General features: G+C 42.4%; 1 protein-coding gene across 3 annotated transcripts; it reads left to right on the top strand.

Annotated features, from left to right (window-relative positions):
- The first annotated feature begins 575 nt into the window (after nt 1–575).
- Nucleotides 576–27,158, top strand: atp10d (ATPase phospholipid transporting 10D). 3 transcript variants are annotated; one of them, XM_065004184.1, is made up of 21 exons: nt 578–880; nt 6,636–7,021; nt 8,708–8,902; nt 12,349–12,550; nt 13,001–13,086; nt 13,192–13,298; nt 16,900–17,031; nt 17,235–17,347; nt 17,434–17,686; nt 17,834–18,051; nt 18,236–18,409; nt 18,599–19,408; nt 21,626–21,752; nt 22,009–22,193; nt 22,294–22,549; nt 22,706–22,908; nt 23,028–23,228; nt 23,357–23,437; nt 23,681–23,785; nt 23,979–24,166; nt 24,313–27,158. In XM_065004184.1, the coding sequence occupies exons 2-21, from the start codon at nt 6,741–6,743 to the stop codon at nt 24,560–24,562; spliced, it is 4,167 nt and encodes a 1,388-aa protein (XP_064860256.1). In that variant the 5' UTR covers nt 578–880; nt 6,636–6,740; the 3' UTR covers nt 24,563–27,158. The 3 variants fall into 3 exon arrangements, with proteins under 3 accessions (XP_064860257.1, XP_064860256.1, XP_064860255.1); XM_065004183.1 differs by having other exon boundaries at nt 6,633–7,021; XM_065004185.1 differs by lacking the exon at nt 24,313–27,158 and having other exon boundaries at nt 576–880; nt 6,633–7,021; nt 24,047–24,157.
- The last annotated feature ends 214 nt before the right edge of the window (nt 27,159–27,372 follow it).

The raw sequence follows: 27,372 nt of genomic DNA, 5'->3' as shown, positions 1-27,372 counted from the left end.
TGTGCCTCTTCAATGGTCCAAAGTCCCTGTCTGTTGTTTGGTGCTTTCCCGGGTAAGGGGGCAGTAGCTCTTCCGCTGCATCAGATTCACAACTGTCAGACGGAATGAGCAGCAGCTACGTTTGGCTATTCCCGTAGTGGAATTCCCGCGAGAGTTAATTTGATTGGATGTTAATTATTTGACTAAGCTACCTGTATTTAACATTGTGTTGTTATTTCGCTGAACACTAGATGGTTTCATTTTATTTTTGGTAGTGAAACGAGGCTACTCAGGCGAGAAAAAAACCTCACCCAACTGTATAGCCCTGTTGGAAAATATAAATGGACTGTTTGAAAATGTGAAGAATTGTTTATTTATTTTTAAAAAAATGTGAATCACATTTTATTTGGCGTACCCCCGACTGCATTGCGCGTGTACCCCAGTTTGGGAATACCTGGCCTAAAAACATGGTTAAAACTACAATTTGAGACCATGAAGAATCAGTGGTCAGTCATTGCATCAATAGCTCTGTCTTTGAATTTGAGAGTGGTTACATCCACCCCTCCCTTTTTTAATCTAAACGGGGTGAGCAGGTGTCTTTGTCATTGTTTCAACTGCTGTGTGACGCTTTCAAATAGTATTTTTGTTTTTATACACTTTTACGATATAGACAAGTGTGACTTTGTGGCTGTGGTAACAAGTGGAAACCCAAGATAATTCACCCACATCCTGGTTAGTGCTGCTGCGCAAGTTATTTCATTTTTTTAACAAGATCTGCGCAAGTATGAATATGACCTACATTACATTCTTAAGATCGTTAATGTGATCACTACGGATTTTTGTTTTGTTTTTAAGAACCACAAATGTTTACTGTTGCACAGGGAACAATGCATACTACTGGGTAAGTAGAAAATATTTTCGCATCTGTTGTTTTCTTTGCAACTCTGGGTGTAAAGCGGGGCACAATAGAGTAATTGATATAAAGAGCAATAGTAATGCTAGCGTCTTTTTGTATGGCCTAACTCCGCCATGGCTCTTTGGTCAAACCCTACAGTATACTTATATTACAACATTCTATACCTGATACACGTGATCGAGGGATACTACAGTGTGTAGTAAATTATGCTACAGAATTACTACATAAAGTATTGTAGTATTTTATTGTAAACTGTATTTTTTTCGTGTGGGCTTCACAACTTTGAAGAATATATGTAATCAAAACATGCACAAAGACGTCATAATTATTCAAGTTAACTGACCTTATCTAGAACAAAACATATAATATATCCTAAACGTGTGTTAACCTCAGACCTTATTTTCAGCGTTTATTCCAAAACCGCATTCTTTCCCAATTAATTTCACACGAGGAATGGCTGAACCACAGAGTTTCCAAACTCAGAGGCGCAACATCGCGAAACTTCCGGAAACGCTTGCGAGATACCCAAAACATACGAGGCCGGGGTTTGAGAAGTCAGTGAGAGAAGTTTTTTTTAAATTCCTTAGTTGTTCATTTTCTCGAAATCTAAAGGCACAATCTAGTTTCGAACCAATGTTTTGAGTAGTTGAACAAGTTATTACCCCAACCTTGTGGAAGTGACAAACTGACACGTTTTCATTTTTGTCAAAAACAAATTTATATCAGTTCCTTTGATTTTACAACGTGCACATGCGCTGTTCGGCGCGAGACGACCATTAGACCAGATGACGTGTGTCTGCGCATGAGTTTAGCTAGCCAACATCGACATGACATCGCCAACAAGTGTGATCGGGATTTCTATTGGAGAAGCCGTTTTTGCCTATCTTCATGCTGTATTGTTTTTGGCTGAACAAACCAGAAGCAACTAATTTCCGTTTTTAAGACTACAAGCTAGCGAGCTCATGGTAACGAAAGATAACGTTACCAGATTAGTTAACCTACATTTAATGAAAATCTAGTTTGCTGCAATAAAGCTACAAAATGGAAAAGACCAAACCTGAACTGAATTGGTTTTGTGTAACAGTAGACGACATGCCGATGTGCTGAACTGTTAATAAGTGATGTGTTTCAAGGCTCCTAGTGGATAACTAAACTCAGCAAAGAAAAGAAATGTCAATTTTTCAGGACCCTGTCTTTCAAAGATAATTCGTAAAAATCCAGATAACTTCACAGATCTAAAGGGTTTAAACACTGTTTCCCTTGCTTGTTCAATGAACCTGTGGAGCGGTCGTTACAGACGGTAGGCAATTAAGGTCATAGTTATGAAAACTAAGGACACTAAAGATGCCCAGGGTCACTGCTCATCTGCGTGAGCATGCCTTAGGCTGCAAGGAGGCATGAGGACTGCAGATGTGAGACGCCTAAGACAACGCTACAGGGAGATAGGACTGACAGCTGATCGTCCTGGCAGTGGCAGACCACGTGTAACAACACCTGCACAGGATCGGTACATCCGAATATCACACCTACGGGACAGGTACAGGATGGCAACAACAACTGCCCAAGTTACACCAGGAATGCACAATCCCTCTATCAGTGCTCAGACTGTCCGCAATAGGCTGAGAGAGGCTGGACTGAGGGCGTGTAGGCCAGTTGTAAGGCAGGTCCTCACCAGATATCATCGGCAACAACGTCGCCTATGGGCACAAACCCACAGTCGCTGGACCAAACAGGACTGTCAAAAAGTGCTCTTCACTGACGAGTCGTGGTTTTGTCTCACCAGAGGTGATGGTCGGATTCACATTTATCGTCGAAGGTATGAGCGTTACACCGAGGCCTGTACTCTGGAGCGGGATTGATTTGGAGGTGGAGGGTCCGTCATGGTCTGGGGCGGTGTGTCACAGCATCATCGGACTGAGCTTGTTGTCATTGCAGGCAATCTCAACGCTGTGCATTACAGGGAAGACATCCTCATCCCTCATGTGGTACCCTTCCTGCAGGCTCATCCTGACATGACCCTCCAGCATGACAATGCCACCAGCCATACTGCTCGTTCTGTGTGTGATTTCCTACAAGACAGGAATGTCAGTGTTCTGCCATGGCCAGCGAAGAGCCCGGATCTCAATCCCATTGAGCACGTCTGGGACCTGTTGGATCGGAGGGAGAGGGCTAGGGCCATTCCCCCCAGAAATGTTTGGGTGCCTTGGTGGAAGAGTGGGGTAACATCTCACAGCAAGAACTGGCAAATCTGGTGCAGTCCATGAGGAGGAGATGCACTGCAGTACTTAATGCAGCTTGTGGCCACACCAGATACTGACTGTTACTTTTGATTTTACCCCCCCCCCAGTTTATGTCTCAGTTGATGAATCTTGTTATGTTGATACAAATATTTACATATTGAGTTTCATGAAAATAAACACAGTTGACAGTGAGAGGACATTTATTTTTTGCTGAGTTTATATACAGTGCCTTCAGAAAGTATTCACACCCCTTGACTTTTCCAAATTTTCTTGTATTACAGCCTGAATTTAAAATGGATTATTTAGAGATTTTTTTCAATGGCCTACACACAATACCGCATATTGTCAAAGTGGAATTATGTTAAAACATTTTTTTTAAACAACTTAATCAAAAATTCAAAACTGAAATGTCTTGAGTCAATAAGTTTTCAACCCCTTTGTTATGGCAAGCTATAACAAGTTCAGGAGTAAATTATTGCTTAACAAGTTGCATTGACTCACTCGATGCGCCATAATAGTGTTTAACAGGATTTTTGAATGACTATCTAATCTCTGTACTCCACACATACAATTATCTGTAAGGTCCCTCAGTCAAGCAGTGAATTTCAAACACAGATTCAACCACAAAGACCAGGGAGGTTTTCCAATTCCTTGCAAAGAAGTTATTAATTACACTTTGGATGGTGTATCAATACACACAGTTACTACAAAGATACAGGCGTCCTTCCTAACTCCGTTGCCGGAGAGGAAGTAAACCACTCAGGGATTTCCCCATGAGGCCAATTGTTAACTGTTACAGAGTTTAATGGCTGTGATAGGAAAACTGAGGATGGATCAATTCCATTGTAGTTACTCCACATACTAACTTAAATGACAGAATGAAAAGACAGAAACTTTTACAGAATAATAAAAAATATTTTAAAAAACATACATGCATCCTGTTTGCAACAAGGCACTAAAGTAATACTGCAAAAAATGTGGCAAGGCAATTTACTTTTTGTCCTGAATGCAAAGTGTTATTTTTGGGACAAATCCAATAAGGGAAGGGGGAGACCTAGTCAGTTGTACAACTGAATGCATTCAACTGAAATGTGTCTTCCATATTTAACTCAACCACTCTGAAACAGAGCGGTGCAGGGGCTGCCATAATCGACATCCACGTCTTCGGCAACCGGGGAACAGTGGGTTAACTGCCTTGCTCAGGGGCAGAACAACAGATTTTTACCTTGTCAGCTTGAGGATTCAATCCAGCAACCTTTTGGTTACTGACCCAACACTCTAACCACTACAACACATTACTGAGTACCACTCTCTATATTTTCAAGCAAAGAAGCGGCTCCAGGTTATGGGTATCCTTGTAATCAGCAAGGACAGGGGAGTTTTTCAGGATAAAAAAGAAACGCAATAGAGCCAAGCACAGGCAAAATCCTAGAGGAAAACCTGGTTCAGTCTGCTTTCTAGCAGACAATGGGAGATTAATTCATCTTTCAGCAGGACAATAACCTAAAACACAAGGCCAAATCTACACTGGAGTTGCTTATCAAAAAGACATTGAATGTTCCTGAGTGGCCAAGTTACAGTTTTGACTTAAATCTACTTGAAAATCTATGGCAAGACCTGAAAATGGTTGTCTAGCAATGATCAACAACCAATTTGACAGAGCTTGAAAAAATTTGAAAAGAACATGCAAAAAGAATATGCAAATGTTGCATAATCCAGGTGTGGAAAGATCTTACAGATTTACCCAGAAAGACCAACAGCTGTAATCGCTGCCAAAAGTGGTTCTACAAAGTATTGACTCGGGTGTGAAAACTTGTGTAAATGAGACATTTCTGTACATTTGCTCAAATAAAAAACAAACATGTTTTCACTTTGTCATTGGGGTATTGTGTGGGTGAGAAAAAAAAAATCTATTGAATTCAGACTGTAACACAACAAAATGTGGAATAAGTCAAGGCTTTAGTAGTCTATGCCTGGGAAGTACTAGGCTATATGGATTGTGTACCCATTCCACTCAGTTCCTTTTTACTTTTTTGTTTCAGTTTTACTTCTTTAGTTTGACAGAATTGACAGCCTTTGCATTTCAACAGCTTTCCCAGTTGTAAGCTAAGGCCGGGTCTCACTGTTATGATATTATGAACAAGTAAGCCTAAACTCACAGAAGAACCCGTTTTTATCATGTGCTCTTAAGTTATATTATTAGCGACTGATATAACTTCAGGGATCTAGGTCTTGTGTGTTTTTGCAAATCCACATTCCTGAGAATAAGTAATCATACACTTCAAGAGTTCAGCCTAATCCACCATGTTTTCTTGAATATGCTTATGACTCACCGAGCCTGATAAAATCAGACATTTGCAATGGTGGGGGAAGGGACAGCTTGTCACATTGGCTTATGGGTATCTCATTTTAGAAGTCTCTTCACATCCTATTCCCTAGGTATCACTGATATTAAAGCCTTTGGTTTAGAATATCTAGGCTGGTGTTAGCTAGCGTGCCTTAAAATAGAGCATCAATAGAGTTTCACCTATTCAGAAGACCCGGAACATGATTAAGACAAAGGAAGTCTTTGTCACGGCCGTTAAAAGAAGAGTACCAAGGTGCAGCGTGGTCAGCGTACATTTTCTCTTTATTTGGAAAATGACGCCAAACAAAACTATAAACACTACAAAAACAAACCGTAACGCTAAAGGCTATGTGCCCTAAACAAAGTAAACTTCCCACAAACATAAGTGGGCAAAAGGGCAGCCTAAGTATGGTTCTCAATCAGAGACAACAATAGACAGCTGTCCCTGATTGAGAACCCTATCCGGCCAAAACATAGAACTACACAACATAGAATACCCACCCCAACTCACGCCCTGACCAAACAAAATAGAGACATAAAAAGGATCTCTAAGGTCAGGGCGTGACAGTCTTTCAAATTATTGACACACTGGTATTCTTGGAACAGACCAGACTTCAAGAGAAAAACTTTAAAAAGTTAAAAAATGTTATCTTAAATAGGTCCGTTGGTGAAACACAAACAGTCTATATTAACCTATACAGTACATCAGTGATGATTGCACACTTGTTTGAAAGGGGCCCTAATAATTGCTTAGGGGTTTCCACATCTACTGAGTGGCCTCCACTAATAAGTGCAGCTAACCAATCTTCCCAACAACATTGTTAACAGTACAGGGTAATAATTAGCGATTAGTGCAAAGTATTGGAAATATTAGCTAAAAACATCTCTCCAGGTCTGACCACCAAGGCCCAGGGAGGGTGCAGGGTCCTGGGTGTAGGGTGCCCCTTCATAATTTATCTTATCTTTCCTTATGTATATTTTTTAAATGAGTTTTTTTTCTTCACCTTACTGCTGTTTAGATGGGTTTTCAGGTGTAATTCTAGATTCCTGTACATAGCTAAGAAGCTGGCCTATTATCTGTCCTAATTCTTTCCCCACAAAGTCACTACTTTTGAAACTTTTCTGATTGTTTTGTATTTTTCTCTTTTAGTAGAACTGCACTGTGAGCGGCCCTCAGGAACCAGAGGACCAGGTCTGACCACCCAGCCCCAGGGAGGGTGCAGGGTCCTGGGTGTAGGGTGCCCAGGCCACTGGGCCTATGGAGCAGATCCACTGGGTGAGACACCGCTGGCAGCAGCTGGTGGCCGCAGAGTCAGGTCGAGGTAGGTACTCGGCCCCTGACGCCGTGCCCACCAAGAGTTCCCCGAAGCTCCACAACGCACAGCTCACTTGCAAACGGAGGACGGTCATCGCCCGCCATGGACCCTACCAGCATGAGTACGACAGCGTCTCCAAGGGATGCCAAGGCAACGGCATCCGCACCACCAAGTACAGCCTTCTGAGCTTCATTCCCATGAATCTGTTCCAGCAGTTCCACAGGTGAGAGGGATCCCTAACCACATGCTGACTTACCCCAGGGGATGGGGTAGATCATAGTTGATTATTACCGGTCAATCATGTTTGTCGATGTCGGGAATTAACTCGCATCAAGCAGGAGTGCCTTAGAGGCACTTGATTATAATGTGGTAATCATGTACTTTGTGAATTAACTCAAAATGAGCAGATTCAAAATTGTGAATGCAGTGCACCCATAAGGGTACAGGTAACCTTAGGGCAGGGGTTCACAAACTTTTTTGGTCTGCGAACCCATTCTGATATCAAAACATTTTCGCGACCCCACTATGTAATTTTTAAAAAATGTAATCAACTAACAATCCCACTGGGCAAAAACTGGTTGCATTAACATTGTTTCCTCATAACTTCAACAAAAAATAGAAATCTTATGACATTGAATCAATGTGGAATACTGATTGGATTTGCAAAAAGTCATCAACGTAAGGCAATTTAGTATTTGTTTCACCCAACTTTTAACCCAAATCCAATGACATGGTGAAATGTTTTCTTGATTTCACATTGAATTCACATGATTTGACATCTCAACCAAATGTAAATCAAAATTAGACGTTGAAATGACATCCTAGCCCAGTGAGATGTTTATTTGTTTTATTTGGGCCATGTATTTTGCAAATTAGTCTGACAGTATTTTTGACAGTATTTCAATCAGAAGACAGAATGGGTTTGAAGTGACTGAAATGTATTGGGAAATTCAGAAGATCATCAGGCAGTAATGTCGTATGATCTTCTGTGTAGAAAAGTCATTGATAAATCATTTATGTTGTTTTTTACCCCAGTCTGATTTAGTGCCTGGTCTTGTCCACTCAGTTCTAACGGCTTGTGTGCATAGCAGAGAAAAACAGTACTTACGTATTTACGTTTTCCGGAGTTTTATCTTTCAGTGATGGGGTCATTATATTTTGTAGCTTAAACCATTCTAAAGAAAGAGCCACATTCATAGGAAGAAAACAGAAGCCTCTGTTTTTATTATAAACGCATCTAGCGGCTACCAGAGGTTACTGGCGTAACCCTGGTTCTATGAATCAAGTGCAAATTTCCTCATGACCCAATTTTTATATCAGGTGCCCCAACGTGGGGTCCCAACCAAGGGGCCAGTGTTCCGGTCTAGAAGCACTATTTCGACTGCTCCTTCAGTTTTGCTTCGGTACTGCAGTTTTAATGACGCCTTGCCCAGAAAGACAATTTCCATAGACTGCCACATAGAGAAGTTAGATTAGAAAATTCAGAATAAAATACTTTAGTCATCACCTTTGTGCACAAAACATCCATTGAAATATTTGAATAATTGCTGCTGAGGACGTTTTCTTTCTCTCCATCACTCACAGCCGAAGATTTTAACATTTTATATTCATCCAATGTCTGCCATGTTTTTGGGTGGCGTGATTACATCGTCACTGCTCGCTCTGCTCCCTGTGCGCACAGAGTTCACATGTGATGTTGTTCCATATAAACCTGACGCAACCTGGATAATGACGGTCCATGAATTGGCTAATGCGAACATGAGCAGATTACCTTAAAAACAACGGTTGGACATCTTAAAAGCAGTCTCCAGTTGTTATTATAGCACAGTGGTCACAAGCCTTATTTTGGGAAACCCTACCTTAAAGGGTCGATGTGGAATTTATCAAACCCCTCGTCTCTTCTCATCAGGGTGGCCAACCTATATTTCCTGTTCCTGGTGATGCTGAACTGGGTCCCGGTGGTGGAGGCCTTTCAGAAGGAGATCACCATGATTCCCCTGGTAGTGGTTCTCATCGTCATCGCCATCAAGGATGCCCTGGAGGACTACCGCCGCTACCGTTTTGACCAGAAGGTCAACAACCATGTCGCCACAGTATACAGCGGGTCAGTGGGCCGGCTGGACAATAGTGGCCTGTGTTTATCTTTTTTAAGGGCAACAGTCACTGTGTTGTTACATACTACTACATATATAGTTATGGAGTTGAGCCTTTAGTTATTACACAATACACATACAGAAAAATGTATTGTGTTACATAACAGTAATTATTACTGTGTTAATAAAAATGTTCTTAGTTACCAGAGAAATTACAGCATTACGACAGGTTTATTGATTTTATGATGCTAGCATTCAAATTGAAGGTCTCAAAACGTCTTGAACACAAACTTCATATACTACAGTGTGCTGTGTTAATCAGCACCAAAGCACCATGAATTGCATACTGGGACTTTCTGTAACAGTAGGATCAAAGGTGAAGTAGCAGTTTACATGATACAGCCTACAGTTCTGTATAACCATTAGCATAGCAAACATGAACACCTTTCTCACAGAGCCTAAAGCTGAGGACCGGTGGTCCTGGATCTGATGTTGATTATTGTAGATTCAGTTGTCTGTGTTGATGTATGTGGGATTAGGGAGCACCATACATACAGCACAGATAATCTATGGGGTTACTCATTTATCCATTCCTTTGTGCTGTCCAGAGTTTCACAGGCCATCTAGGAAGTCATAAAAGTTCAACTTTGAGTTGTTTATGATGTGATGGATTGTGGAAGGGTGGCTCTTTTGGTCTTTTAAGGCAGCGAGGTGTAGTGTTAGTGATCAAGGAGTTAAGCTCTCCTCTGCAAAGTAGATATCTTTTCTTTATCTAAACCTCACCCTGGAGATTCTGCATCCTGGATCAGGATAGACAACGACAGTAAAACAGAATAGGTGTGTGTATCAAGAGGCAGAGCTCGGTCGATCGTGAGTGGCTGGGAATGCTGGAGAGATGCAAAGGTTGGCTTGGATTTAAGTCAAGTTTACCAGTAAGTAAACCCTCTGGATTTGAACTGGTTGAGTTTTTCACTGGTCTTAGGAATCATGTACAGCTTGGTGTGGCATGTCCAAGGACAAAGTTCCAATCTGAATGACCAACTGGGGAGGAAGAGAAGGACGGTGGTGTCCTCCCTCACAGAGGATGAAGAGCTGACGGAAGTCCCCAAGTCATACAGCAGCAACAAGGTGAACACCACCAAGTACTCCTTCCTCTCATTTGTCCCCAAGAACCTGTTTGAACAACTCCATCGCTTCGCAAATGTCTATATCCTCTTCCTGGCAGCTCTGAACTTTATCCCAGTGGTCAATGCCTTTCATCTAGCATTATTCCCATTCTCCTGGTGCTGTCAGTGACAGCCGTGAAGGATCTCTGGGAAGACTATAGAAGAGACAAATCAGACAAGATCGCCAACGGACGCATCTGTGAGGTTTACAGCAAGTATATACACTGAGTGTACAAAACATTAGTTGCACCCCCTTTTGCCCTCAGAACGAACAGCTTCAATTCGAATGGTGGACCATTCTTGATACACACTGGAAACTGTTGGTGTGAAAACCCCAGCAGCTTTGCAGTTCTTGACACACTGAAACTGGTGAGCCTGGCACTTATTACCATACCCGGTTCAAAGGCACTTAAATATTTTGTCTTGCCCTCTGAATGGCACACATACACAATCCATGTCTCAAGGCTTCATTTTTTTTTACCTGCCTCTTCCCCTTCATCTACACTGACTAAAGTGGATTTAACAGGTGACATCAACAAGGGATCACAGATTGACCAGGTGAATCCAGGCAAAACTATGTCATGGAAAGAGCAGGTGTTCATAATGTTTTTTCGACACTCAGTGTACATTCATGGTAGATCTGCAAATAGCAAAGTGCTGTTCATTATCTCTGAATTGGAGCAAATGGAATTACTACTGCTCACAAACTGGTTAAACTGCCTGAAAACAGTTTGAAATGCACACGATCTGTTTATACTGTAGTTATTAGGAAAACAAACACCATACTGTACGTGTGCTTTTATTCGGTAAACTGCTCTGTTATGACAGGTAAAACATACTGATACTGTATGTTTCTGGAACATTCTGATAGCTATATAAGCATACTGGTCTGGGAATATTGCAAAGCATGGATAAGTGTGAGATAACAGGTTAACAAACTGACTGGTAGTTATATGTGACAACTACTTTAACATGTAAACAAAACCTACAGACCTATAGATCTGCAGCTTCTTGTTTATACTTACTAAGGGCTGTATATGGTACCATCGAACTGACTAACATGCAACCTAGAGCAGGTATATGCTGAACTGAAAGTAGGACAAATTGACATAATCTCTACCTCTCTACAAAAGGTAAATCATATGATCTGTGATTGTAAAACATCATTATTGTGCCATGTGAGAGATGGACACACACATCACTCACTCAATTCCTCTGATGGCTCTCTGCACATAAGGCCTTGACAAGAGTAAATCAATGTTCAATGGCTGAGTTCTCACTTGTTGAAACCTATCCCCTTTTCCAGAGTCTAGGAGTGAGTGGTAGAGGTAGCCTGTTGGTTCTTCCTCCCAGGTCTACATGTCCCACCATGCAATAGCTCACAGCCTCAGGTATAGTGAGGCCAGAAAATCTCTATAGCCTATCCACACCAACATACTTTATTCAACATACTCTTTCATGTTGGGTGAATGTAAACAGACCACATTATTACAGTAATTGTCTCTAACCAGAAAACTCCCAGTTCCTGCCAGGAAAAGTGGTGGTGGACAATGAGATAAATGATTAACCTTAAATTATATTCACACACCGGCCTGGTGGAACATTGTGTGTTTGAGAAGCCTTACACTCACGCCCTGTGATTTATTTGAAGACTTGTTTGTTAACACCCACCCTACCAGCTACAGGTAGCATTACAGTTGGCGTGGTTCCGTCATGTGCGTGTTACTGTGTACCCAAACACACACCACACTTCCTGCTTCAAAGGAGCACACACACTGACTGTATACACAATTGAATCTTGACCCAGACCATAACACACAATGAGCAGGTTAAATGCAGCACATGTAGTTCATGGTTGTCTGAAATAAATGTTCATTTTAAAGTCTCTCTTGTGGTGCTGAGCCCCATAGTTCAGTTAATTTGTAAAGGATTATTCCAACACACGATTACCTCACGGTCTTGTCTTGAGAGAGGTCACGGACTGAAATGTCAACAAAAAAAAGTGCAGGGTTATTGTTGTCTTCTGGAGTTTTTTTTTAATGTGTAAAATACATAACCATGTTTAGGTGCTTTTAATGGTTGGTTAAAGGCATGCTCCCTTGCTTGTGTGAATACTGTTCATATGTATGAAATCATTTTTATTTTGTTGTAATTCTGCTCCTGTGGTATTGTTAGCAACGTTTCAACCACAGAGGGTCTTCAGGCCTTCGTCATATTTGATAGTACTCACATGGTCCCACTCTGTGCCCTCAAGCAGTTAACAGGTTATCTTGTGGTATGTTTTACGATAGGAAACAGCAGACTTATGTGGACCAGCGTTGGCAGGACGTCCGCGTGGGGGACTTTGTCCGTCTGTCCTGTAACGAGATCATCCCTGCAGACATGCTGCTGCTGTACTCCTCTGACCTCCACGGCGTCTGCTACATCGAGACGGCCAACCTGGATGGGGAGACCAACCTCAAACAGAGACAGGTGGTCAGAGACCTGCCACAAGTATGTGGCTCACGTCGCTCTCATTGGTTTGAACATGCTGTTAACATTGTCATGATTGCACTTCAGTTTTTAAAATAATTGAGGTTAAACATGCCTGCAAGAGACGGGGTGCCTCGCACCTGCCTAAACTAAACACTGCCGTTTATTGTACAGCTGAAGGTGGAGTGGTACATTAATAAAAAGTTTGATAAAACATGATGCAAGAAGCTGTGATTTACCTGCATTACACAACTGTACTGTATACAGTATATGTGTAAAAAGCTGTACACTTCCTGTAAAGGTATGGTGTAATGAAGAAGATGAAAACAAAACATTTGAGACAAAAATATTGTCCTTGGGTCTAGCAGGAAAATAACCGCAGAATTTCACAAAGTACTCTATAAAAGTTCTAACCAGAATGCCTAGTAGAAATTGGAAATATTTACAGCGTGTGAGTGTCATCTGTTTCAGGGTTCCGAGTTGACTCCAGAGAACTTCCACAGTCGCATTGAATGCGAGAACCCCAACAACGACCTCAGCCGGTTTCGAGGTTACATGTGAGTCTCATTTTAGTCTGGTTTAATTGACTACAGATACTGTATGGAAACAGACTTAACTTTATAAACTTTTGAAAGGCAAGGTGACTTTCATGTTTTTTACAGGGAGCACCCCAGTAATGCTCGTGTGGGCTTACACAACGAAAACCTCCTCCTGAGAAGCTGCACCATCCGCAACACAGAGACCATCATAGGCATCGTGGTCTATGCAGGTAAGAGGGTGAAACACTCCACTATCCCCAGGTCTACCCCACGCTAGGGTTTGGAGTGTCCCATTATCCAACCCAGGTGTCTACATATTACAAGTTATACCTGGGCAACCAGCAGGACTGTGGCCATTGAGCACTGGAGTTGTGGTGCAGTAAGTGTTGTCAGGTGTGGTCATGGGACGTTTCCAAGTGTCCCTAAACCTCTCCAGAGTGGCATGTCTGTAAATGAGAGTTCCAGAGCTATAACATATTTCCAATCCCTAAATGCTATTTGTTCAGTATAAAAACACAATTTCTACCATATCAACCTCACTCAAACATTGTGGTGGTGTTAAGGGGTATCCAGGGTACATTCAACTGTCCTTTCAACCTCTCCAAAGTGTCCAAATGTGGTAATTGTACTGTTTTTGCACACCAACCTCTAACATTGTGGTGGTGTCGGGGGACATACAGGGGATATCCAAGTGTTTTTTTTCAACCTCTCCAAAGTGCCTGAACTTTTAGCCTATAGGCATATCCAATGTATTGGTCCCACATACAAATTAACTGTTTATAAAAGCAACCGATATATATTCAAAAATATATACAAATGTCTTATCAAACAAACTTGGTTATACACGTGTCCTTCACTAAAATAGAAATAAGCTGAACTATTTACAAATCCAGGTATAGATGATTGGATTTCACTTTCCCCATAACTTGTGCATGCCGTGATAGTCTTTGAAGCAGTCCCTCTCCGCCAGGAAACAAGTGAACTTCCATTTTGGACAGAAGATCTGGTTCCGCCATTTCTAACACCAGCTGCTCTCGGAAGGCCAACTGAGAGGTTTGACCTTTTGCTTGACCATCTGCTTGTGGAGAATTAAATAATTTACTGTAGCAATGTCCACAAAATGGTAAAAACAAGTGTCTTATGGAGGACATGGAAGTTGCCTATCAGAGCATCATATAGGTCGACACCCCCCATGCTGGCATTGTAGTCCTTCACAGAAACAGGAATAGGGACATTCTTCCTTTTTCACCCTCCTTGAGACATGGTTGTTATTGAATGCCTTATGCTGTGTGAGCATGGTTACTTCCCTAGTGTCCTTCCGTTTCACAAAAAAGCAGCTTGTTAGTCCTGATAGAACGTATGGTCCCCCTCTTCGCTGTCTGTCATGTTGTTTGCCTTGGTCTTGGGGAAACTGATTTTGTTAGGACGAATGGTGCCACAACTCCCTATTTTCTTTTTCAAGAGGTCTATGAAAAGTTGATGTGGAACTATCAGACAGGGTGATTTGACATAGCAGTGAAGGGTGAATGAAGCCATGACCCGCGGGGGCGCTAGCTGGGGAGGGGTGGCTCCCAAATGTCATCATCCAAATAATCTGCATCCTCCACTCGGTGATGAATAAAATAAAGGGATATATGCTTAAGACACACAGTTGACTAAATTTACAAAACATTACTGTGAAGTAAAAACACCAAGCCTAAACTTTATCTGTATAGTGACTCACATAGAGGGTGTGAAGCACAGACAAAATGCAAACAGTAACACTTTGGAGACAAAAAGCAGGTGTGAGAACAATGGCCATGAGAGTGTATTTATTTTATATCTTAATTCTTATTAAGTGGGGTAACTACCTTGTTATGGGGCAGAACGATAGATTTGTACCTTGTCAGCTCGGGGATTCGATCTTGCAACCTTCTTTCGGTTACTATTCCCAACGCTCTAACCACTAGGCTATGCTGCCGCCTTATAGTGGCCTCTCCAAACTATTACGATGAGGAAATTTAGAACAGCAAACAGTGAACTAATATTAAACAGACAACTACTTTGGAATTATATAGCATTGAAATGACTTGTAAACTAAATCCACAGCACAAAAATCAGACAATGTATAAATACGAAATACATAGTCAAAAGTGGATTCAGTCCTTCTAGAAAGCAATCTTCGTCGGCCCGAGACGAGCAAATCACTCCCCTGATCCGAGTCAGGCTCAGTATTTTATTCAGAGCTCTAGTATTTTATTCAGAGCTTCTATGTCAGTATACTTATTTATAGCTTCCTTCTTTTTAGTTTCCTGTTAGATATATATTCTTAGTTTTTACCTATTTACTTTTGAGAAGCCTTTTATGCTATCCTTTATGCTAAAGTGATCAAATTTAAACCAATGAAAATCTGCTTACAATATAATGTAGCGTGCTCGGTGCTGCAATATAATGTAATGTAACGTGCTCGTCTCTGAGGCAGGTAGCAACAGTTCGCATTACGCATAAAATGTTCTAGGCCTTGCTTTGTCTCACCCAGGTCAACTGCATAGCCTTGAAAGGCATATTTCATTGGCTACAAGACTGTCGATGAATCCCCTGTGTAATAGATGCACACTGTGCGTAAACAGGACATATGTCATGCGCAAAGATAGTCACTCTGTGGCAGTTCGATGTTGAAGTTAAGGTCATGCATAGTCAGGGGGCGGCAGGGTAGCCTAGTGGTTAGAGCGTTGGACTAGTAACCGGAAGGTTGCGAGTTCAAACCCCCGAGCTGACAAGGTACAAATCTGTCGTTCTGCCCCTGAACAGGCAGTTAACCCACTGTTCCCAGGCCGTCATTGAAAATAAGAATTTGTTCTTAACTGACTTGCCTGGTTAAATAAAGGTTAAAAAAAAGATAAATTAGCAATAGGCTAGATCTGTTCTTACCAACCTAGGGATTAATTTCAAACCCCCCATGTAGCTCAAACACAAATGGAAGTTTACCTTGTAAGATGTTTGGTGAAAATGTTGTGTAAAATAAAATGTTTGACTCTCTGGGCTGGTGATCAGCCCAGAGAGTCAGACAGACAAATAAGACATCCACATGATCTGTGGAGTTCTGGCTTTCGGTGTGAATCAACGTATTCCATGTTTATTTTGTTTAGAGCAGACATATTGAAATGAGGTAATCGGCTCGGCCTGCCCATATGGTAGTAAGTCACGCCAAAGATTTTAAGGCACAGATCAATAGCCAAGATACTCAGTTTTCCGCAGACACTCTACTGTTGCAGATTGGGGCTATCGTTCTCATATCAGACTGAATTGAATGAAACAAATCAAATAGGGTCCCCAAATATGGGGGCTTTACATTTAAGAGGTTAAGAGAACTACCACATTTCCTGCCCCCATAGTCTATATCAGTGTTGGCTGCTAGGAGTGTAGCCTGCCCCCAGCTCCTTTTATGCCCTGTCCCCATTAGACACATCAGGCAGGGCTGACCACTGCAGGCTAAACCTGTTTCTGCTCAGTCAGATAAGGTTTCTGCTTCCATTATTATTACTACAAAATCCATGCAAGCATACAGTTACACCAGCTCTGGTACCAGCAAGGGCTTTCTATGCACGCCATTCATCTCATCTTCCTGCATTTGCTATTGTGATACAGGGGAGAATCAACCTCTGCCATCTTATGCGCTGCATTTCAGTGACTATGCAATTTCATTGTAACAAATTTCTCTGTTGTAAGGGTACTATCGCCTCTTCATGTTCATTCGACAGTCACTAACACAGGGTATTTTGACCCAGGTCTACTATAAAACCACATATACATGTATACAGCCATTTTTGTTTTGTGTGATCTTGAACACAGGTCACGAGACCAAAGCCATGAAGAACAACAGTGGGCCGCGGTATAAACGCAGTAAACTGGAGCGCAGGATGAACATGGACATACTGTGGAGTGTTGTCCTGCTGGTCATCATGTGTCTGACCGCAGCTATAGGTTCGTACTGATCAGTATAATTTATCACATCGATATGAACACGTGTCTGTACAGCTGTATTTGGTTGCTGACCAAATCTAAATGAACACAATGCTTATCGTGTCCTACCACACAGTTATTGGTCTTTGCTGTTGTACCATAGCTATATAGTTTCTGTAAACAAGTCTTTTGACCACATCTATATAATTCTTTGTGCCCCTCAGGCCATGGTCTCTGGCTCAGGAACCTGGAAGAAGCTTCCTTTCTGATCCCTGACACCACATCTCCTGCCCTGGCTGGCTTCTACCTGTTCTGGACCATGATCATAGTACTACAGGTAGGTAGCATACTAAATGTCATAACACTGTGAGTCAATGTGAAAACCTCCTGGCTCTAAATTATATTCCATTTTCTCCTCGGCAGGTGCTCATCCCTGTCTCCCTGTACGTGTCCATCGAGATTGTCAAACTGGGTCAAATCTTCTTCATCCAGAACGACGTGGACTTCTACAATGAGTACCTGGACTCCAGGATCCAGTGTCGAGCCCTGAACATCACAGAGGACCTGGGTCAGATCCAGTATGTGTTCTCAGACAAGACTGGCACACTGACGGAGAACAAGATGGTGTTCCGGCGTTGCACCATTGCTGGGGTGGAGTACCCCCACGAGGAAAATGGTGAGAAGTCTAATTTAATTTTGCTACACCACTACCAGGGGCACTAATGAGAGATGGTATTGTGAATGTTTGATACCCTGAAACTAAGGGTTTTGTACAATGTATTTCACCATTGCTTTCATCCGTCTGTATCTATCTTTCTGACAGCGCGGAGGCTTGAAGTGTACAAGCAGGAGGAGGACGAGGCGATGGGCCGCTCCCACACGCTCAAGTCACGTGCCAGCGCCAAGTCCCTGAGCTGCAAGTCGCTAAGCTGCAACCGCAGCTCCGTGTCCCTGCACACACTGACAGGCCACTCAGAAGGGGAGGGGGAGGAGACCCCCAGCCCATCCCTGCCCCGACATAGCGCCTTCAGTAGCCCTATGGTGAGACTCATACACCCAGTGTTTCTTTAGTCATTCGCAATGAGACCCCCCGAAGATGCACGTTTTTTTTGTTATAGCCAAGCACGAAGACACCTGATTCAGCTAATCAAAGACTTGGTGACTAGTTGAATCACACACAACTGACAGCATGGTATGAGTTGTCTAATTCCTATCTTCCATCTAGGAGAAGGATGTAGTCCCGGACCCTTTCCTGGTGCAGAAGCTGAACTGTCTGTCCTCCCCGCTCTTCCTTTTGGCGGACGCCAGTATGGAGCTCACATACATCGTGGACTTCTTCATGGCTCTGGCCATCTGCAACACGGTGGTGGTGTCCTCACCCAACCAACCCCGCCATGTGGTACGTAACATAGCTTCATTCTAATAATTTTTAAAAGAATGGTACATATTTTCAATGTTTTAACTCCAAACAATGTCCATTTGTAGTCCTCGAAGGGGGAAAGCACACACTGAATATAACAAAAATGTACATGTTAGAACAGGATTGGTGCCAATTCCATTAAAATGATCTTGTCAATTGCATTCCCAGGTCCAGGTGCCTGAGGTCTCCCGTACCCCCCTTAAATCCCTGGAGGACATCAAGATGCTGTTCCAGCGTTTCAGCCTCCCCCGCTTCTCCACACTCTCTCCTCCACACACTACAGAGAGTACTCGCAGCTTCACCGACAGGCTCTTCGCCAGGGGCAAGCCAGCCTCCTTCACCCCCAGCCCTTCCCCTATCCCCACCAAGAGGGGTACAGATCCAGACGGGGAGCCTAACTTTGAGGCCTCCGTCCTGATTATCAAACCAGGGCTGGCTGGACCCCCTGGAGAGGATGGGAACCAAGGGGATAAGGAGGGAGAACATGGCTCTTGGAAAGGCGAAGAGGGCAAGATTGTACAACTCAACCAAGGGGCCTGGAGCGGGCTGGAGAACTCTAACGGAGCCCAAGACCCTCCCGGTGAACTTGGGGCAGACGAACTGATCTATGAGGCGGAGAGCCCAGACGAGGCGGCTCTGGTCCACGCGGCAAGGGCCTACCACTGCACCCTGCGGGGACACTCGCTGGAGTGCCTTCTGGTGGAGCTGCCGGGGATGGGCAGCCTGGCCGTGCGCCTGCTCCACATCCTGCCATTCGACTCCACCCGCAAGAGGATGTCTGTGGTGGTCCGCCACCCACTCACCAAGCAGGTGGTGGTCTACACCAAGGGCGCCGACTCCGTCATCATGGACCTGGCAGAGTCACCTAAAGGTGCTGAGCAGTCAGAGAGCAGGCAGGGTCACATCAGAGAACAAACCCAGAAACACCTAGACAACTACGCCAGGGAAGGCCTTCGCACCCTCTGCATCGCTAAAAGGGTACAGACGTCTACAGTGGTTCTGCTTTCTGTACCAGCTTAGAATACAATAGGTTATTGTATTCAGAAGATTACATTATTTTCACACACTTATCAAACAAACCAAGAATATTTTACCCAAAAATGTCACAGTGGTTGACTGGTGACTTGTGCAAACAAGTGTTTTATTTTTTTATTAGATTTTTATTGACCCATTTTCAGAGGACAAAATAATTAAATAAATGTTTTTTTGTTACATGTGTTTTGTTACATATACAGCACCAGTCAAACATTTGGACACACCTACTCATTCCACAGTTTTCTTTATTTGTACTATTTTCTACATTGTATAATAATAGTGAAGATATCAAAAGTATGAAATAACACATATGGAATCATGTGGTAACCAAAAAAGTGTTAAACAAATCAAAATATATTTTATATTTGAGATTCATCAAAATAGCCACCCTTTGTCTTGATGACAGATTTGCACACTCTAGGCATTCTCTCAACCGGCTTCAAGTGGTAGTCAACCGGGAATGAATTTCAATTAACACGTGTGCCTTGTTAATTTGTGGAATTTATTTCCTTCTTAATGCGTTTGAGCCAATCAGTTGTGTTGTGACAAGGTAGGGGTGGTATACAGAAGATAGCCCTATTTGGTAAAAGACCAATTCCATATTATGGCAAGAACAGTTTCATCAAGACATGAAGGTCAGTCAATCTGGAAAACTTCAAGAACTTTGAACGTTTCTTCAAGTGCAGTCACAAAAATCATCAAGTGCTATGATGAAACTTGCTCTTATGAGGACCGCCACAGGAAAGGAAGACCCAGAGTTACCTCTGCTGTAGAGGATAAGTTTGTTAACGTTAACTACACCTTGGATTGCAGCCCAAATAAATGCTTCACAGAGTTCAAGTAACAGACACATCTCAACATCAACTGTTCAGAGGAGACTGTGTGAATCAGGCCTTCATGGTTGAATTGCTGCAAGAAACCACTACGAAAGGACACCAATAAGAAAAAGAGACTTTCTTGGGCCAAGAAACACGAGCAATGGACATGAGACCGGTGGAAATCTGTCCTTTGGTCTGAAGAGTCCAAATTTGAGATTTTTGGTTCCAACCACCGTGTCTTTCTGAGACGTAGAGTAGGTGAACGGATGATCTCTGCATGTGTGGTTACCACCGTGAAGCATGGAGGAGTAAATGTGATGGTGTGGGGGTGCTTTCCTGGTGACACTGTCAGGGATTTATTTAGAATTCAAGGCACACTTAAACTGCTTTGCTACCACAATATTCTGCAGCGATACGCCACCCAATCTGGTTTGCGCTTAGTGGGACTACCATTTGTTTTTCAACAGGAAAATGACCCAAAACACACCTTCATGCTGTGTAAGGGCTATTTGACCAAGAAGGAGAGTGATGGAGTGCTGCATCAGATGACCTGGCCTCCACAATCAACCGACCTCAACCCAATTAAGATGGTTTGGGATGAGTTGGACCACAGAGTGAAGGAAAAGCAGCCAACAAGTGCTCAGCATATGTGGGAAGTCCTTCAAGACTATTGGAAAAGCATTCTTCCTTAAGCAATTTGAGTCAATGCCAAGAGTGTGCAAAGCTGTCATCAAGGCAAAGGGTGGCTACTTTGAAGAATCTAAAACCGAAAATATATTTAGATTTGTTTAACACTTTTTGTGGTTACTACATGATTCCATATGTGTTATTTAATATTTTTGATGTCTTCACTATTATTCTACAATGTAAAAAATAGTAAAAATAAAAAAAACTTTGAATGAGTAGGTGTGTCCAAACTTTTGACTGGTACTGTACATTTTTCATACATAGAGCTTTTATACACAATATTACTTAACAGAAATATCATTTTTTAAATGTATATTACATTTGGATACATAGTACTCAGACAGATCCAGGACACATTATCTAGTATTTTCATTCATAACTCTTATAGATCATGAGCTTTTAATTCCACCCCTCAGCTACTCTAAGTCCATCCCACCGTAAACCAGCCTTGCTTGAGTTCCATGTGCCATATATTTTTCAACTGTGCTGTGATGTTTTACAAAGATTCTGAACTTTTCTATTCCCATAGTATCCACAGATTGTAAGATAAAGTAGAATATTTTTGCTAAACATATTATGTTGTTGATTGATTGACTATGACTTTGAAAATCGCCCAACAGTGCTATTTGTAGGGTTTATTCTATTGTGCTAACAGGTTTTGGAGGAGGAGGAGTATGAGGTTTGGTTGAAGCGTCATGCGTTTGCGGAGACCAGTATAGAGAACAGAGAGGAGCTTCTACTGGAGTCTGCACAAAGACTGGAGACCAACCTGACTCTACTGGGTAAAACGCCACACTCCACAGATATGTTTTATTTGCACCATTAGGAGAATAAGGGTGATTTATTAAATGTATTTCTAAAGTACTAGTCATAGGGTCCCAATCAATTAAAAGTACAGCTTGTAACTTTCATAGTCAAAAGTGCTGCTCCTACACTTGTTTATAACCTGAAGGGGGTGAATTCAAGCAGCAACTTGGTTAGGGGCTAGCATCAACCAACTGCAATGGCTGATTGTAGTGTTACTGTTTCTGTCTCCAGGGGCAACAGGGATAGTGGATAGACTCCAGGAAGAGGTCCCAGAGACCATCGAGGCACTACAGAGAGCAGGGGTCAAAGTATGGGTCCTCACTGGGGACAAACAAGAGACTGCCATAAACATTGCCTGTGCCTGCAAACTACTCAGGTCCACAGACCACCTGCTGACTGCTAATTGTGGTAGCAAGGTGAATGTTATCCTGATAGTCTGAATTATTTGTACTCTTTCAAATTACTTTCCTGTCATCCTGCTGTGTATCTTCCTTATCCTGGTGTGTGTCTCTTCAGGGGGCGTGCAAGGCCTTGTTGTTGGAGCTGCGGGCGGAAATGGAGTGCGGAGAGGCAGCTAAGGGTACGTCGGGCTTCACCCTGGTTGTAGACGGGCGTACGCTGGAGTTTGCCCTGCAGGAGGACCTGAAAGGGGACTTCCTGGAGCTGAGCCGGTGCTGCAGGGCCGTGATCTGCTGCCGCTCCACCCCCCTGCAGAAGAGCCAGGTGGTACGGCTGGTACAGGACCAGCTCCAAGTCATGACCCTCGCCATAGGTCAGTGGAAGAGTCAGTAACGCTTTAATAAATGAGTAGTACAGGATCTACTGTATACATATTTATACACATTTAGAAGGCATTATACGTAGGAAAAGCCCTGTCTTAGTGTTTCAAATGTCGATTTCTTCAGTCTGGGGCATCCTTTTTGTCTAGGTGATGGAGCCAATGATGTCAGTATGATCCAGGTAGCAGATGTTGGCATTGGGATATCTGGCCAGGAGGGCATGCAGGCTGTGATGTCCAGTGACTTTGCCATCTCCAGGTTTAAACACCTCCGCAAGCTGCTGTTGGTCCATGGCCACTGGTGCTACACACGCCTGGCCAACATGATTCTCTACTTCTTCTACAAGAATGTGGTAAGAATATATCCTACTCACCCACACACAGACACACACATGAAGACACATACACACTCACTATCTCTTTGTTTTCTCTTCCTCCCTCCCTCCCTCCCACTCTCTTCCTGTGTGTGTAGATGTATGTTAACCTGCTGTTCTGGTACCAGTTCTTCTGTGGATTCTCGGGGAGTGTTATGACCAACTCCTGGGTGCTCATCTTCTTCAACCTCCTCTTCACCTCTGCCCCTCCCCTTCTCTACGGGATCCTGGACAAAGACGTGTCTGCAGACACCCTCCTTAAGTTACCGGAGCTCTACAAATCTGGACAGAATTCCAAGGTATGTGAAGGTGGAATCTGGTAGCATTAGGACAAAGTTTTCCAACTCCGGTCCTTGGGTACATTTCTGTTCTAGCCCAGCACTAACACACACACTAACTCATATCTTTTGTTTATTTATCTCTCCAGGCCTACCTCACTTCTACCTTCTGGCTGACAATGCTGGACGCTATTTACCAAAGCCTTGTCTGTTTCTTTGTTCCTTACTTTGTGAGTTGATTTACACTAGATTTGCACTAGTAGTTGTATTCTCATTGATGTATTGTGTTTTGTGTTCTGTGTCTACATTGTGTAATCCTATACCCTGAGAATGGGTCAGTGAGGTGGTGTTGTTCTCTGTAATCTGGGAGTAGTTTCGGTTTAATAGAGCATCATGCCATTCCCTGCATATAAAGACATCAAAGGATTTCCTCATTCATAATGAACTTTGTTTTGATCTTTATTTTTGGTCAGGCATACGCAGGGTCGGATGCAGACATGCTCTCCTTTGGTTCTCCCATCAATGCCTCGTCCCTCCTCATTATCCTACTGCACCAGGTCATCGAGAGCCGCACACTGGTGAGACTCACACCTGACCTGACCCACCCATAGGCTGATAATGATACTGCATTTTGAAGGGGGCAACTAGTGAACTACACTAGTGTGAGGCATTTAACTATAAGTGCACCTGGGATCCTGTTATTCCATGTTATGTACTCTATTTATATACATATATTCCTATGTTGATCTGTGCTATGTTCCTGTGTTACAGACATGGCTACATGCATTATTGCTGATGGGTAGTGCTCTCTTCTACTTCTCTTTCACCCTGGTCTTCAGTGTGGTGTGTGTGACGTGTAGCCCCCCCAACAATCCCCTTGGTGTGGACAAGCTACAGATGTCCCAACCACTCTTCTACGGAGTGTGTGCCCTCACCACCATGCTGGCACTGCTACCAAGGTATACACTCACAAACACAGTGGTGCCAACCTTTTTCAGAGAGAATTGCTGCTTGATTTGAGACCCACATCATAAAACCATCTTTAAATAAATAAATAAAAATGTACAACTTTTATACCTTCCCATTCTCACTGCCACTCTTTCAGATTGCTGTTCCAGGCCCTGTACAACAGCATTTGCCCCTCTGACACAGTGAAGGCTGCTCTGATGGACCAGCTCAATCCAGATGACTACTGTAGAAGGATGCAGCGCTGGAACCAGACCCAGGCCCAGAGTAAAACCAGAAGTCTCGTCATCAACGTGGAAGACTCAGACATCAAGGTCCCTGACCCTGACTTCAGACTCCCTTCAGAGCTGAAGGAAGGCAGTGCTACCACTGGCTCTTTGCTCTCCTGACCTCACAGAGGCTACAGGGAGTGGCTACCACAGGAGGCTGCTGAGGGGAGGACGGCTCATCATAATGTCTGGAATGGAGTGAATGGAATGGGATCAACCACATGGAAAACATGTTTGATATGTTCCATACCATCCATTAATTAGGTTCCAGCCATTACTTTGAGCCTGTCTTACCCAATTAAGGTACCACCGGCCACCTGTGGTGGCTTCAGGGGGAGGCTGCAGGGTTCAACCCTAACACCCTTCAAAACTAGCTGTCTTGCATGGGTTGCTCACTGATGATGATGGTTAAGAACACCATGCTGTCTATCCATGGGAAAGAGATGGATATGTCTCTCACATGTGCCTAGAGTTGCATTAACATGGAGTCATGGATGTATAGCCTCTCCTGGTACTTGAGAAAAGATTGGTGATGTGGACTTTTTGTATTTTTTCTTATGTAACCTTTAATTAACTAGGCAAGTCAGTTAAGAACAAATTCTTATTTACAATGACGGCCTACAGGTGAATATACTGAATCCACACAAGTGCGTCGAGGGTAAAGACACATTAGACATTCATAAATGTGTCTCTGCAGTACGCTAGTACTATAACACAATCAGGTGTGAGGCAAAGTGCACTACACCCGAACATTCCGCTAGGCGTGGTCCGTTCTGGTCCTTTTCAGAGTGCTCTGAGCATGTAGGGAACAGAATGCTAGTAGTTATCATAGGCTTAGTCCCCAGTAGCTAGCTACTCTCAGAAGAATGCTTATAGGTTGATTTAGCGACTGTTTAACTCCTCATCCTGTCACCAAGTTATGAATGGGAGCTGTGAAACAATTGTTATGTGACGTGAAGGGTGACAAGTTTATTTTATTTTCATTCTCTTTTTTCATGAAAACATGTGTACTGCACTACATGGTTACATTCCTCCACTGAATCATGTTACGCAATCCCAGGTAACGTGAAAGAATATTTGAATGTTCTTTTTTCTGTCATTTACACTGCTTGGTTGAGAATTGGTGAAACGATATGCTGGAGTGCGTGCAATGTTTGGAATGTGTTTACAATCCTTGAGCTGCGTACACTTCTTTGTAAAGTTAGCATCAAGCTATGACTCGTTTTGTGTTTACGCACATCTCTTTGTTGTTGGTGTTTCTTAAACAAACACACCAAAATGAAATTGTGAACAACGCATATTATTGCATATGAACCGGGGAGACTGGGAGGTCACATAGAGTACCAAAGTCATAATACCCATAAAATGGTTCCAATCGTTTTTCTGCCCTTCATTTTTCTCATAGGAGATTTTAGAAACACTTAAAATAAGACCCTGGTGTGACGTTTTGATAACCGTGTAAATCTCTCTAGGACAACAAGTGACTTTTTATCAATATATTCACATGTATTTACTTCCCAAAAATGAAATGCTAATTAGTTGCTAATGTGGCTATCATAAAGAACTACAAATGCCATGGTGATCTGGATTAACTATCTGTCAGCTAAATTTAGTATTGAATAAATTGGTTACATTTATTTATATTTACAATTCTGTGAACTGCCGTGTGCAAGTTTTAAATTGACACAATACCTGTTAGCAAAAGGTGTCAGATAGAGATGAATATATTGATAAAAGTCACCTTGTCGGAGAGATTTACATGGTTATCAAAACGTCACACCTAGGTAAGCTTAAACAAAACACAATCCTTATTTTAAGCGTTTCTAAAATTCCCCATGGGAAAAATAAATGGTGGAGAAACTTTTCACCGCTAGGTTTTATGGGTATTATGACACCCCAATGCAGAGCTCTATAGTTGGGCAAAATCCAAATGCTGTACAGTGGCCTTACCCTCCTAACTACTGATCTCTGTGGCTTGTGTAGGTGATAACAGTATGTAAATGTATGAATCACACTTGAATCTATTTTGACAGGAGTTTACTTGGATTTGGCATGGACCTGACATTTCCCACCACTATTACCTACCAACCCCCACTTAGCTGTAGTCATGTTCGGTAAAGGAGCCTTGAAGTCCATTTAAACATGGGCTGTATTGATTTATTTAACCTTTATTTTCTTATTGAGGTACAATCTCTTTTTCAAGAGAGACCTGGCCAAAGGGCAGCATACGTTTAGTTAGAAGACAAGGACCAAAATGCAATGTAAATTTACACACTGGAAATTGAAAATGTAATGTGGGAAGATGATAGAGATCCTGGGGCTTCTAAAGCAAGACAACCAAAAGTGCAACTTAATAGGGTTAAGTACAGGAAGAGGGTTCAGATATGGCCCTCCTGTATGTGAAGTAGGCTTTACAAATGTTCTCTTGAGTTTGCCTGGACAATGCCATTGCCATTTATATCTGCTTCTGAGAAGTGATCTCAATGCAACTGCCTCTACCACATGCAAATCTTCTTTAGATCAATTAATCCTCAGTATTTTATGTGGTTAAATTAGACATTTTTTTAAATCGTTTTTTACAGTAAAATCCTGCTTGTCAAATCCTACGCAACATTGAAAAGGCAGCTGATTTGACCTATAGTGAAATTGTAAAAGCGATGATTTTAAATTAGTTGTGAACTTGTTTATAATAAAATCATTATTTTATATCAACTTACTTCCAAATGTGTGTACTGCTGTCAATACATTAGCAAATCACATGTTCTGTGTCATGTTATTTTTTTTAAACTTAGTGTTGTCAAATGTCATGTACATTTGTGTACAATAATGAGGTTTATTATATGCCAGCAAACTACTTAATTAGTATTCTGAACAAGGGTTAAGGGGTCTAAGTCAACCCCTCCTCCCCCTACCACTTTATTTATTTTGAA

Source organism: Oncorhynchus nerka, linkage group LG18 (assembly GCF_034236695.1).
Source record: "Oncorhynchus nerka isolate Pitt River linkage group LG18, Oner_Uvic_2.0, whole genome shotgun sequence".
NCBI classification, from domain to species: Eukaryota; Metazoa; Chordata; class Actinopteri; order Salmoniformes; family Salmonidae; genus Oncorhynchus; species Oncorhynchus nerka.
The sequence above is the reverse complement of the archived record's forward strand: the minus strand, read 5'-3'. Positions and strand labels throughout refer to the sequence as shown.

What these genes read in the sequence shown, in the direction of transcription:
- atp10d (XM_065004184.1), top strand. Translation starts at nt 6,741, where the DNA reads ATGGAGCAGATCCACTGGGTGAGACACCGCTGGCAGCAGCTGGTGGCC. An exon ending in AGGCATCGTGGTCTATGCAG is followed by an intron (nt 13,299 to 16,899) that starts GTAAGAGGGTGA and finishes TCTTGAACACAG; the next exon opens with GTCACGAGACCAAAGCCATG. An exon ending in CCATGATCATAGTACTACAG is followed by an intron (nt 17,348 to 17,433) that starts GTAGGTAGCATA and finishes TCTCCTCGGCAG; the next exon opens with GTGCTCATCCCTGTCTCCCT.